Raw genomic sequence first — 14,881 nt, 5'->3', positions numbered from 1 at the left:
TCTATAAACAGAGGCCCCGAGTTTTTCCATTCCATGCCTGCCTCTCCCCTAATGTTTTATTCTATAAAGTGACCGAAAGCTGTCCTCACACAACTGAAGCCTGTCAAGTGACTGGGTGGTCCTCACACACACACACACACACACACACACACACACACACACAGACTCACATACTCAGTAGGCCAGCGTCCCCCTGTCACATACTCCACATACCTCCCATAGCAGCCTGCTTTAGAGGAACAGGTTCTCTACAGAGATGCCTCTGGTCTACGATAATGGATGGATGGATGGATGGATGGATGGATGGATAGATGGATGGATGGAAAGAGAGTAGAGAGATGGTGAGATGTGGCTGGAGAGACAGAAATGGTTGGGAGAGGCAGAGCACGGCTCTCACAGCTGTTCACACAGGTCTGGTTAATCTAGTGGTGAACAGGCGGGATCAGGGCTGGGCACCACAGATCCTGGCTCAGCTGCCCTGGACGGGAGGTGCCCGCCTGCCAGGGGGGGGATTAACACAGAGAGATGGGCAGTGGGAGGGAGGAAAGAGGGAGGGACATGCGGAGAATGAGGCTTCAGTTCCACGGGGGATCCAGTCACGCTAAGGGGCCTCAGGGTGGATTGACCTCAAGTAAACCAATGAAAGGGTGATCCGTAAATAGTGTGCAGTAGTATCACATAGGGGTGGCATGATGGCTTAAAGCTGAAACATGGTTCTCTGCATGTCAGTGAATGTGCACAGGGCATAAAACCTCATATTTAAGGCGCTCTTCTGTCTGCACTGTTTTCGTTCAGCATTTCTTTACCATTTTAAACCCACCTGCCAACACAAAGGAGGACAATTCAACCAATCAGCATGTTTGATGTAAACCACACAACACATTGTTGACATTTGGGAGGTGTGCACATTGGCTCTTCCACGAGCCTCTACTTTAAACCCCTCTGTATGTAGCACCACAGAGCTAAAAAGGAAAAAAAAAAAAAAAAAACAGTTGAGTGGTAGCACTGCCACCTCACAGCAAAAAGGACCCAGATTTGAGTCCCAGCTCTGGCTTTTCCTTTCCCATGTTTGCATGTTCACCACATCTTTGCTTGTGTTTCTTCCCATGAGCCAAAGACATGCAAGACAGCACGAATGGGAACCTAAATTAGCCAACGTGAGTGTGTCTCTATCTGTGTTAGCCCTGTGCCGAATTCCCCAGCCAGTCACCCTGTCAACCGTGACCCTAAAAAGTACTGAGTAGGTAAAGAAAATTAATCATTACTGTCATGTTAGGCCTGGGACACACGAGAAGAGATCTGAAAGTAGTGAAAGAAGTGAAGTTCACACTGACCAAGAGTCACAAAATACAGGGAAAAGATTCTAGTGTTGAGCCACGGTACCACTGACAAAGAAGGAAGAGAGTTTCAAAATTTGATTTTATTCCCTAATAAAAACAATAGGCTAAAACTGCTAGTTAAAAACATTGTTACCACAGTCCAAATTTAAAAGCCCCTATAAAAGTCCCCTTATGTCCCTTTATGTGGACCAGACTGATAATGTTACCACTTCACATTACACTGCTCAATGGGCAGATTCTTGACTCAGCCTTCAAGTGAGCGCTCCCTCCTCAACCAATGCTGAGGCTGAAATCAGCACTGATAATGCCTTAGTGTGGGGTCCCCCTAAATGTGCAATGGGGTAGATTGTCATTATTTTCTATCATGCATAGTGTATGATAGTTGTAGCCAGAGGGTCTATAGTGAAGTAAGAGGCAGCCTCAAGAGGCTTTGTTAAAAATCCCATTGGTGGACATTTATTTACATGTGCAAGCAGGTAATGTGCAAAGACACAAAAAAAACTAAGAAAAAACTATTGACATAAGTAACTGAGTATAAGTCAACTCAAAACCACACATTGTCAAAATAATGGCACAAGCCCTGGCCTCAACTATGCCTCACCTTCTCTCTCTGGCGTCTCCCAGACAAGTGAATCTATAGTGACATACGACTCCTCAAGCTGTATTAGGTCCTAACCATCCTCACTACAGGGGTGGGCATCTTAAACATCTCAAACACAGCAATGAAAAAAACATACATCATTATTACCAGAAACTCAAATTTCCCACTGTAACTGAATACACCATCCACTACTCTTTTCCTCGACCATCTGTGAGGCATAAATGAAATACACACAAAAGCATAAACAGTTTTTCCCTCTAACATGGTAGCTTCTCTGGGCGTGTGATGCTGATGTGATGCTTAACAGGCCGGGAGTTGCGGGGCAGCCCCCCTCCCACACAATGATATCCCGCGAACGATAAGAAACAAATAGAAGACAGAGGAAATTTTCTTAACCTGCTAATGCGATAACCTGTTTAATGAGAATAGCAATAAAATTAACTGATACCACAACATTTGTATGTCATTACTGTTTCAACCTCAGGTTAAGAGTGATGGAAATCTTAACTTAAATATAACGCTAAACGCAAACAGACTCGGGATAGTAATGTGTATTGCCGCTATTTATTAGAATTCATGGTTAACATAACAGGTAATGAAACTAAACAAACAAAGGTGTGGTAATGAAATATAAATGGTGTTGTTAGGCCCACTTGGTCACACATAGATACACACTTTATAGCTCAGTGGCTAGAGAATGACACAAAACTGCCTCTGCTCAGCGTGTGATTCCCTCTGGGGCCACCCATGCTAAAAATGTATTCACTCATGGTACTCCAGACACGTGTTGGTTACAAGCACCCACCAAATGGTATGTTACATCATGTCACAGTGTACACACAAATCATACGTGCCAAGGGGCTTGGGGGCACCAGGTTAACACCCGGCATGCAAACAAAAGCGATCCTTTGACTTAACTCCCCTCCCAGTGGATCCTGATGTAGAAGACTTGAAAGAGGCTATTCCCTGTGATGTAATGTTACAGTCGCAGTAGCAGGACACTGCCCTCCTGGTATTTGCTCTCATCACAGGTCCTATCGCTTATACCACAGTGTCAACAGTTCACTAAAGGGGTCAGAGTACAGGGTAGCAGCAGCACCCCTGGAGAACAGCACCAACAGTTTCAGATACACTGGCCCAGTGTGTGACCCTCAAATCATGGGATAGTTTCTCGAACTTCCAGGCCTCCCAGACCAACAAGCCCCATTACTGGCATGATCCATAACGGAAATAGGCATCTGTTTGGTGGCTGGCATGTGCCTTGGGCATCAGTTGAATTGATCAGACTATTGCAGATGGCGGAAGAGAAATGCAGCCTGGCAGATTGCTTCGACATTCATTAGGGCGGTACTGTCAGCATGATGTTACTGGTCAGTGTTGATGGTGACTGTGCCATATCAGATGACTCATTTTTCACATTCTTCCTGCCAACTGTCCAGGAAAGCAGACATACCATGAAATGTTCCTCAGTAAGATTCACCACCGAGCAGGAAGGCTTGTTGACAAAGCATCTGTCTCCAGATTCTGGAATAAGTAGGTTAAAAAGCCTAATGTGCCACATTGGCTGGATTTTGACGCAGTTGGTGGCATGCTTTAGGCTGGGTAATTAAAGCCTTCCCCATTTACGGTGAGACAAAGCAAAGCATTTGATGCTTTGTGGATGATGACATGCTTACTGTGCAAGACAGCTAATTTGCATGTAAATTTGTCAAGCATTTTGGTGTCATTGTACTACCTTCATTATCTATGATGGTAAACTATTACAATTATTTAAAATGTCAGAGCACTCTGTAACGCTGATGTTACATTTCCTGTTAGACACATCTTTACATCTTTTAAGTTTGTGAATGACTCGGGTTTATGAACACTACATACTGCATATCCCTGTCACTGTCAACACTATGTCTATTGTATATGCCTTTTGGGTAATAGATCAAAATTTTGAAGTCACATTTTCAACTTGTGAGCTGCAGTGGACTTTGAATCCAGTTTGTCATGTCAATCACACAGTGCCCTTTAAATGCCTGACCTGTCATTTTAGGCATCTTGGGCATTCCAGCATGTGTTTCCTAAACATGTACTTGGAATTCCCATTTGCTTTCCACACTGCCGTGTAAAGGGAGGATCTGGAAAGAATGGTGTTCTGCCTACTCCCCTTTGAAAGGTTCTTTCCCAAAAAAGAAAAGCTGGAAGTGTTATCTCCCTCAGTGATGAATGTGTGTGCACTTCTCAAGTGACTGTGCTCACACAAATTTAGGGGAGCGCTCTCTTTGGGCTTTCATGACTAAAAATGTAATCCCTGAAAACAGTTAATCCTCCTATAGTTCACTGTGTGTAACATTGTCAAGCAGAGAGGGAAAAAAAGAAAGAAAAAGAACAAAAGGCAGTCTGAGGAAGACGTGTGTGTGTTTGTGTGGCAATTTATTGGTGCTTTTTTTTGGTATGCATTAGCCATATGATTTTGTGCTGATTTATTATTATTATTATTATTATTATTATTATTATTATCCTTCCTTAGAAATGTTTTCGCAAATTCCTGTGAGATGGTAAATGGTAGAGACATGAAATTTTGCACCTTGGTTGGAAGTTTTGTGTAAATGCTACCCAATAAATTTAATCCCAGTTGGCTTGATGGAGGCGCTGGAAGTGCGATTTACATGAAATTTGGTACAGACATGCATGAATCCTCACTCGACAAATTTGCCTCAAGAACCCATAAGGTCCACCATACTGGATTTTCCATCATTTAAAATTTTTTGAAACATTTTTGACACCTACTCCTAGGCCGTAGGTATGATTTTTTCGAAATTCGGTGTGGATCATTAGTGAATCAAGCTTATCAGAAGTTGCGTAAGGCTTGTTGATATCTTGTTTCATTTTCAAGAACCAATGCATTTCAAAAGGAGCATGGATTAGCACATAAATGGACATAAGTCAACAACCATTTGGACAGTCATTATGAAATGTGTAGGATATGTCTGCTTAAGTACCTGAAACGTACTCAGAAAGTTTCAATCAAATCAACCACTAGGGGATGCTATAAATGCAAAAAAACTATATAACTATATTTATAAATCAGAAATAGTTTTTCCAATCACTACAAAACTCACAGGGTATGTCCACATAAGTACCTGAAACAGTTTCATTCAAATGGATCTTGGATACGTGGAAACGTACCCTTGTAAATTTCATTTAAATCGACCACTAGGTGCTATAAACACACAAAATAGGCATGATGTAACACAAATTGGACTATAAATCAGAAGTTGTTTTTCCGGTCATTACAAAACTGGCAGGATCTGTCCACATCAGCACCTGAAACAAACCCTGACAGTTATTTTTAATGATGCTGTTGAAGATTTTAACTTGTAATGCTCTTTGTTGAACGACAGAATTGCCATTTCTAAGCAATCTTTTCCAGGACCATATTTCATTATTTTGTTTTTAACTACAATATTTGAGTTTTCCAACCATTAATGAGCACCTTGCCAAGACATTTGGAGCTAATGCAGCATTCCTCCTAATGTGCTATTTGCTACTGTCCATCTTGCACTGTCCTGTCACACTGGTCCTGTCGTCCTGACTTATTGTGAAAATAATTTCCCTCACTAGTATGTCCCTGCTGCAATGGCACCAAGACAAATTCCAGTACTTTTGTTGTACTTAGTCACCGAAGTAATTCGAAGTCTAACACAAAGGTCTTATCGTCTTTCTTTTGTCCTGCTCTAACTAGGTTCCACTCATCTCGGGGATCCGCGGACCACCTCCAGCCCCAGCTCGCCCTCCTCATCTCCACACACCCCCAGCGCCCTGGGCAGTGGCAGCTCCGATCCAGTCCTGAATGGAGGGATGTGTTCTGCTGCTTATTGCAGCTCAGCAGGGGGTAGGTGCTGTTAGATAGATAGATAGCATCACAGAAACAAAGGATCAATCACCCCACAGGGGACTGAGTGGGAGTCACTACAGAATGGTGAGCAGATGTTATCCTACGGCCAGTCAGAAACACTGGACGCCCTTTTGTAGGTCCCACTGCTGCTGCTGCTGTTGCTTCTGCAGCTGGAAGTGGGGGAAAAACATGTAAGGCATGTGCTGTTAGTCCCATGGCTCAGTTACGTAAATGAGCCTGATGTAACGTGTCTTTTTGAAATACTGCAAGATATAAACCCATAAAACAACTTTGTATAGCGGGTAACAGGAGTAGCAAGTTTTTAGATATTACCATTTCACAGTCTGTCAGCAGCAGATTCCCCAGCAGAGTGTACTCCAAGTTTATCTATCTTTGTAGATTAATGGTATTATGTATTTTCTGTGAATTCTTTGTAATCATTGAAGCTAAATGGTTCTTTCTTTATTTTCTTTCTTCCTATCTTCTTTTTTGTTCATACTAGGAACAACACCCAATTCACCAGTCAGCCTCCCCAAGTCACCTACGTTCCCATCAGGCCATGGGGCTTGGCCCGATGAGTGCTCTATCTGTTACGAGAACACTGTGGACACGGTCATCTACGCCTGTGGACACATGTGTCTCTGCTACACCTGTGGCCTCAAACTCAAGAAGATGTCCAACGCCTGCTGTCCAATCTGCAGAAGGCAGATCAAAGACATTATCAAGACCTACCGCAGCACGTAAGGGGAAGACCAGGAAATAGGAAGGCCGACAGTAAATGAGGGGCCACCTAGGGGCAGCAAAATCCCTGAGTAGGGTAAAGAAACTTATAAGTTCAGGGAATATGAACTCTGGTACTTTATGGTAATTTGGTGTTTTCACAGAACTGTTGTTGGCTGGATATCTCACACGACCTGTTCCAAAGTCGGTACTGTTTCATTTGGAAGGTCTCTTTCACTTTCAGGTTGCTCTCACAGCCTCCCCACAGAGGCAGCACTTGAAGTGGCAGGGGGTTGCAGTGAGAACTTTCTTCTTGCTAGAAGTGTTCACTCTCTCCTGGGATTTTGGAAGTTTTCAAGACTTTGAGGTAGAGGGAAGACAGAACGAATTTGTCATGCTTTCATTTGTTGAGCCATGTTTAGGATTTAGAGACTTAACCTATTTGCACCAAGACAAATGAGTAAACTGGGGGCTTTATGTCTCAGTAATAGCTGTTTTATGTTGTGGTAGAGGGTGGCTGAGGCACAGAAATGTGCTGTCAATCTGATGCATATTACTGATTTTACCAGACAAAGCACACCCATGGCAGGAAATGCTTTAGATACTCACCTCAGTATGTCACAACTTGTGTCTGTGTGTTACTGAGCCCAACTGCAGTGGAAAAGAGGCGCCTTTCTGGCATCAGTCTGGCGTCACAGTGATGAATCGGATGAATTTCTGTTATTGTAGAAAACTGTCAATGAGCGATGTCTTTTAAGATGCGAGGCACACGGACTTCAGTATATTAAGTAGGATTGTAACTCCTCTTGTACTCGTATATTCTCAAATTAATGTACCTTTATGGTAGTTCTATTGCAAATGTTGGTGGTAGCTGTATTGTTGCGCTAGCTAGCTGCTTGCTCTGCAGTGTGGTATGCACTGAAATCAGCAATGTCCTCTCAGAAATGCCCCATTTTTTACAGAGAGGATAAAGTGAAAAATGTTACACAACCTTCAAACCTGTGTCTAACAGCCTCTGCATCTCAGAACTTTGTATCATATGAATGGAAATAGGACGTGGCAAAACAGTAATTAGATATTCCTCAGGGCCAGCTATGTTTTTTTTTTTTTTTTTAACTATTTTCCCAAATTCTACCTATATCCGTGCCTAATAACACTGTGAGCTCTCATGACGAATTGACAGGTCCTCAAAATAGCTCCCATAACAACATATAAAGTCAAAGGATTGTTGCCATGGTATCAGCAGTCACCACAGATACGACACAGCCTCCTGCCTTAACTCATGGAGGGATCATTTGTAACGTACGGATGTACGGTATTCTGTGTCTCTGCTGTGTTTTCCAAGACCCCTCACAAAATACCAAATAATGCTGTTGTGTGGCACAAACGGTCACAACATGTCCACTCAGAGGAGAAAAAGCACACAAATTCAATGTTATTTTTGTAACCTAACTACATGACAGGTCTGTACTTAAACTATTAATTATATGTATATTAACCTTTGGGACTTAAGTACAGACTTTTCACCAGCAGCAAAAATCCTTTATATACTATATCCTTTACACGTTTCAATTCAGGGGCAGAGGAACTTTGAGGGAAAACTGCAGTATCAACAGCTGATATTTTGAATATTAGTTCTTGTCCAGCACTATATGATTCCTATAGTCTAATTTCATTATGAAATGCTTGATAATATCCCCCACAAATTTCACTCACACCTGTACATACAGCAACTGAACTGTAAGCCATAGCTTATTACAGGATATCACATGAAGCTGAGAGGTTGTTTTTCGAGAAAGTACATTGTACTTCATAATGTAGATAATCAACAAATGGGGCTCAAACCTATGCTGCTATGGTGTTTGCCAGCTGTCCCTTTTGGCAAATGCTGATATTGATGTTCTGCACATCCTCCCTCCATACATACAGTTTGATTACGCTACTGCTTGAAGTGTTAATTCACATTTGAATGTTAACTTATGTATTTAGAGAGGTAAATGACTTTTATTGGTGTGCTTGAATTGAAAAAAAAGAAAAAAAAATGTATTTTTTTTTACGTTTGTTTTGATCAGTAATAATGATTATAATAAGATTTGCTTTCTTGTTTTATCCAAACCACAAGAACCTAAACTCATTCTTATTTTGTAATGGATTTTCCTCAGTAAGGATAAAGATGTTTTCTTGTACCTTGCAGCAATAAGAGATATTGCAGTACACAATCACAACCTCATTGCTTTGGGGTGCAAGATATAAACTCTTGATTTTACAATCCCTGAATTTCAGGTGTTCTTTTTGTAATTTAACTTCATGTGTGTAACCCCATGTTAGGAAGCGCTAGTACCCAGTTCTGTATTTATAACTCTATACAGTTATATTGTTTGAACACCATCGCTGTATGGTAATGAAAACTGTCACTTTATAAACCTCCTGATTGTAATTTTTTAAACGTTTAGGCCATAGTTGCTCTCTGGGATTCGACCATGGCATGTTTTATTTTGAGCTGGCACTTCGACCAAATCAAAAAGTGTATTTTTTTTTTCAGTCTTTTCCATAAGTATTATTATATTCATGTAATTCCCTTGGTGTAAAACACTGCAATCATGTTTTGTCTTTTTTTTTTTTTTTTTTTACTTTTTGGAACTACAATCATTGGTTTTGGACCACACAAATTGATGTACATTATATTGCGCTAAATCACAGTCAGTTTTCAAGCTAAATAACCACTTGGCTGAGCTTTTTTTATCTATAAATTAATATTAGATGCACACTCACACTGGCTTTTCATGAGAGGCTGCCATGCGATTGTCTTTTTTTAAACTATTATTATTATTATTTGTGCATAAAGTTCCAGAAACCCCCCACTGGCCCTTTGAATGTTCTTGACCCTGTAATGTACTAGTATTTGTCCTTCACTGACGTGCAAACTAATTCCTCCAAACGTACTTTACTTGTGAGTTTGCTTTTTTCTGCTTTGCTTCTATAATGATACGACCCCTCTGTGTCTGGCAGAGCACACCTCAGCAGATTTAGAGAATTGCAGTTTTCCCTTTTCTTTAGATTTTTAGTACTTTTTTTGTCATGCGTGAGTTGTTTGTTCACTCCAAGTGAACTTTGGGACCAACAGTAGACGAGCACCGAAGCGGGATGCTGTAGTCATCATGTAGACTGGAAGCAATGGGCAGCGTTCGAAATACAATATAGTGCTCTGTTTGGCCATTGTTGTGACACAGCAGCTGAAGTACTTTGCAAACCTGTATTTTTATTTATTTTATTATTTTTTTTTTTTCATTTGAAACAGCAGTAGTTTCCAAGTGTTTCTTTGTGAACTCTGTTCAGTGTGAGTCGAATGATTGTGATCAATAAAAAAATGGACAAGAAAAATAAAATGCAGTTGTCTCTACTCATTTCATATTTAACCCTTTATAGGGCACTCATTGAAATACTTTGAAATTAAAAAAAAAAACAACCCTAGACTGCTATTAGAGAACATGACAGGACTTTATTACTTCTATAAAAAAAATTTCTAAAATTTTCATTTTGTAATAGAAAATCAAAGCCATTGAGATTGGTCAAATGCCATATTCATGTGACCTGGGATGTAGAGCGATCTTTGCTGATTGGCTGGGTGAAGACCAAATGATTATTGAACTAACCGAGACAGGGGATGGGCCTGATATGTAAAATTTCTGAAATTAAAACCAAAAATAGTCACTTGCCCTATAAAGGGTTAACTGTTGCGATAAGATTGAAACTGATAAATGATTATGTGACTATTTTCAGCTATTCTGTCTCCAATACACCTTTTAAAGATGAACAACATGTGCATACACACACACACAGGGTGTGTTGTTAGATGTCAGCAACTGTGTTGAATCAGTTTCTTCAAAGCCATCCAGAAAGTGCTTTACTGCTCCCAAGGCTGCAGTGTTTACACTGGAATCGCCAAGCCCCGCCCCTTTATTTCACTGTTGGTTTTTTCAGGTCACCATACCACCTGCTCTGCCCATCAGCATGTCATTTCCTTGAGTTGTCAGCTCAGTGAAGGGTTGTACCATGACTGCCACAGCTTACCAGTCAAGCAAGAAGACTGCTACATCACCAAACTGAGTTTTCTCTACTCAGTGTGACTATCTGGTTTTTTCAATATTTTAAAGAATTAATGGTGTGTGGACCCCAAATTCTGCCTCTCCACCTAACATTGTGTACTATGTCACCTCCACCTCTTGTTTAACTTCAAGGGAACTGAAGAAGGTGAACTTTTTTCACAGTAATCATTTTGACATGAAATAGCAGGTACAAAACAGGTGTTACTGATGACAATGATTCAAGTTGTGTTCCATTCAGGTGCCACAGAGCTTTTCCAGTGAACCAGAATGAACAACACCATGGCCCTGGCTGTGTTCCACACACATCAATCACACCTGTGTTTACCCGGCTATTTCATGTCAAAATGGCTGCTGTGAATATTATACATAGGCCTGTGTACGTGTGCCGTCAGAGAATGGCACCAGGGTATATCACCGAAACAACTTGAATCCTTAATAATGGGTGGGTGGATCAATACCATGTATTCATACAATCAATACTCATGCACGTTTTCTAGTGTTGATACTAGCATAATATTTTCAATATTACAAAGAACAAAAAAGTAAATTTGAATGAACACAAAGCTGTGGGTTATTTAGCAGACTTTTGGATAAAAGTATCGGGCCACAGCTCTTAATCATTGAATTCAGGGGTTTCATTCAGTCCCATTGCCACAGATGTATAAAATCCAGCAGCTAGCCATGCAGTCTGCTTTTACAAACATTTATGAAAGAATGGCTCGTTCTAAAGAGTTCACTGAATTCCAACGTGCTGCTGTAATAGTCATGTAACAGGATGCCACCACAGTAACAAGACAGCTGGTGAAATTTCTTCCCTCCTAGATATTCCACCATCAGCTGGAAGTGGGATTATTGCAAAGTGGAAGCGTTGAGGAACCACAGCAACTCAGCCACCAGGTGGCAGCACCACATAAAGTTACAGAGCAGGGTCACTGAGCGCTGAGGCTCATAGTGCGTAAAAGAGGCCAACGCTCTGCTGACTCAATAACCGCAGAGCTCCAAACCTCCTCTGGCATAAACATCAGCACACAAACTGTGTGCCGGGAGCTTCATGGCATGGGTTTCCATGGCCGAGCGCAACGCCAAGCATTAGATGGAGTGGTGTAAAGTGGTGTGGTGAGCGGTGACAAATCACACTTCACAACACGGCCATCTGAGAAGGTCCCGATCTTATGCTTCTGGTTGGAAAAATGGACAAGCCCAATGTTAATCCTATTAATCAAGCTGTATTGTGACATGGTAAATTCTGACACTTCCGACTCCACGGATTACATGTTGTTTACATGGACCTTGGAGGTTAAAAATGATGTGTGTGACCTGCAGCCTTAAGGTCAAAATGTGTTATGGGTGAAATGTTTTTAAGATTGTGTGTGTTTTAAGATTTACTCTCACTTAAAGTATGGCCGCCCCCAGCAGTGAGATCATTCATTCCTCCCGCTAATGTAGCCCAAGCACACCCCTTTACTGATCCCTAATATTAGCATCAACATTATTGTGGTCACAAATTGTTAAGTTTGGCGATCTGAGATTAAAGGTCAGTGGGTCATCAAAATCATTTAGGCTTTTCCACAAGGGGTCTGAATGTGCATAGCAAATCCACTGGAGTTATTGCATTCACATGGATCACAAGTGTCGGTAGTGATGGTTGGGGCAAATTCAAACACTTCCTCTTGTGGGTGGAGCCAGTTCAACAAGCATGGAGTAAAAAGTTGAACTTCTACAGTGGTTGTCTCTATACAGTATATGGCACACATAGGCAAACACAATAATGCCAATATTGGCTGCACTGGCATCTCATCACTGATTACGTTGGTGCCATGTGCCTAGTATGAAGTGGTGACCACGCATCTGTACAAAGTTTGCATGCACTTGACCTTTGACACTGCAGCCTAAAGGAACCAAATACCAGTCATGCCCTTATGAAGACCAGGTGAAACACAATGCAAAGTCATCTAGGCGCCGCAGGCCAGCGGTACATCATGTGCCACGACCTGAGGCTCTGTCCCAGCTGCTTTCGGGACTTCACAGCAACAGGGAGAGGACAGGCGCTCAGGAGCTCGAGGCACTATAGGCAGTGAGAAAGATGGGGCCATCATCTGTGAAAATAGTTGAAAAAAGCTCACACCCTACTTTGAATCTCAAGTGGTACGTGTTCTCCGACTAAAATGAAAGCGTGTAGCACCGTGAAGCACCTCAGCCAAACATCCCTGAAAGCCATCTGTCTAACAGCGTCTGCAACGCACCGATTCATTGCGGCTCCATACAAAAAAAGCTCGCTAAGGGATATGAATAAGATGAGTAATAATCTCATGATGAGAATAATCCATATGAGTGTATCTAATACCTGTCATCGTTCAACTAAGCATTCATAACCCTGCTGCGGAGATCATCATCCTTCAGTGTTAACGTCCAATGTTATTAGTTATGCTGTAAAGAAAAAAAATTAGATCTCGGGATTGGTCATAATGGAATTTCATTTCAAGTCTCAAATCTCAAACGTACATATTGAGTTTTATAGTGTGCAGGTCTATTCATCTGAAAAAATCCCTCTGAAAACCATTAATGCATACTGTCTGTCCTTTTGAATTTGGTGGATTCGCTGAGACGGGCTTGCACAAAACCTGCTTCAAGACAGCCATCTAGTGGAGATTTAGTATAAAGGCACTCAACTCTCTGTATGGATGTGTAGACGATGAAGAGGCTCATTCTAAACCCCAATGTGCACATTTTGGGTTAGAAATAAAAAACAAACTAAGATACCTAATGTTATTTGCGCAATATTTCTAAGATACTACCGACTAACACTTCAAATGCCTTTCTGAATTGTTGGCAGGGCTTGTGAAAGAACTAGAAATTACCGGCTGTGAGTCATACGCTAATGTCTGTAGTCATTTTAAATGGTGGATGCCACATTTTGCAAAAGGTGGCTTCCTCAATTTGGAGTTCAAATCTAACCCATGCTAAAAATTTCATTAATGGTTTGAATTAAGTGATAAAATTGGCTTTCTGGCAACGGTTTTCTCATTTCAATATTAAGCACACATCATGGACATTAACTCCTGTCCCTGCAAATGGACAAGTCTAGTTCACTAAACCATAGGCATCATATTTCTTGATTTCTGGAAAAAAAGTTTCTGTTTTTCTTTTAAGAGGTGACGGTTGATGCTGCTGGTATGGGATCGAGGCATTTGCATATATTTCATGGTCATTTGGACACAAGCGATAAATCTTTCTGCACCAGTTTGGATATGGGGGGAACTGGGGCCTGGAGAGCTCGTTCATCTTCATTCATTGCTCTGAACCTCCGAACATTTTTTTTCTCATAACTCATGCTCTTGCTATATATGTATGTATAACCAGGCGTATTGTTCTGCTGCCCCAAATCTAAACTCACTTAATCTGGCTCGCACAATGAGGTGAACGAAGATTAATGTCTCAATCTGTGAAATTACTGTCATATACTATTCCACGGTGAGACCTTGCAGAAATATCACAGGCATCAATGTGCCCCCGTTCTTTTCCTGCGGTACCACGTGGATGGAAATGTGCAACAAATGAAAAGGGGCCAGGCTAAACAACAAAGATAATACATTTAATATTGTTTCTCTTTAGGGCAATGCGAGATACAATGTAAACATGTACAAGATACAAAAAAAGAAAAGGAACAAGAGTTTTCAAAATGAAAATGGTAGATAGGAAAACACCCCCGTTTTCAAAAGGAATGCACATTTTTGCAGAATGGTTTCAATCACTCGGATGTAGCATTGGCTTCCATTGCGTCTCGTTCGTGTGTTATGATGTTTCTGAGCAGATTAGTGTGTGAGCCCTTGTCACGATATCAGATTTCATGGTCAGGTGACTCATCACTGGCGGATTCGAGGGATTTCATAATAGAAGCCCGTTCCTCCTCCTCTTTATGGCATCTCTTTTGAAAACAAGGACTTTCTGAGAGTTAAGCACAATTATCGCGTTACAATCATGGTAATAAAATAAAAATTAAAAAAAAAAAAAAAAAAAAAAAAAACCAAAAAGAAAAAAAAAAAAAAGAATAGCACCTCCTTTGGTCCAACTCGAGGCATGTAGTTGTTTTTGTGGTTCACATGCTGGTAGCGGCTTGTTAAGTTCAAGTTGGGGGTTATCTGGACTGTTAAGAGCGTTATCTAAGGGGTCGATGGTTTGGAGACCTCATCAAGGTATCAGGCTCCCGTGACAGAGTTTTGGCACACTG

General features: G+C 41.2%; 1 protein-coding gene across 1 annotated transcript in view; it reads left to right on the top strand.

Annotated features, from left to right (window-relative positions):
* Positions 1-9,912, top strand: part of neurl1aa (neuralized E3 ubiquitin protein ligase 1Aa) — a 41,284-nt gene extending 31,372 nt beyond the window's left edge. The window contains exons 5-6 of the mRNA XM_030050308.1: positions 5,675-5,824; positions 6,330-9,912. Coding sequence (XP_029906168.1) covers positions 5,675-5,824; positions 6,330-6,571 — 392 coding nt within the window. The 3' untranslated portion in view covers positions 6,572-9,912. The remainder of the gene's footprint in view (positions 1-5,674; positions 5,825-6,329) is intronic.
* The last annotated feature ends 4,969 nt before the right edge of the window (positions 9,913-14,881 follow it).

This window comes from Myripristis murdjan, chromosome 1 (assembly GCF_902150065.1).
Source record: "Myripristis murdjan chromosome 1, fMyrMur1.1, whole genome shotgun sequence".
In the NCBI taxonomy this organism is placed as follows: Eukaryota; Metazoa; Chordata; class Actinopteri; order Holocentriformes; family Holocentridae; genus Myripristis; species Myripristis murdjan.
Note: the sequence above shows the minus strand (reverse complement) of the source record. Positions and strands in the feature narration are given on the sequence as shown.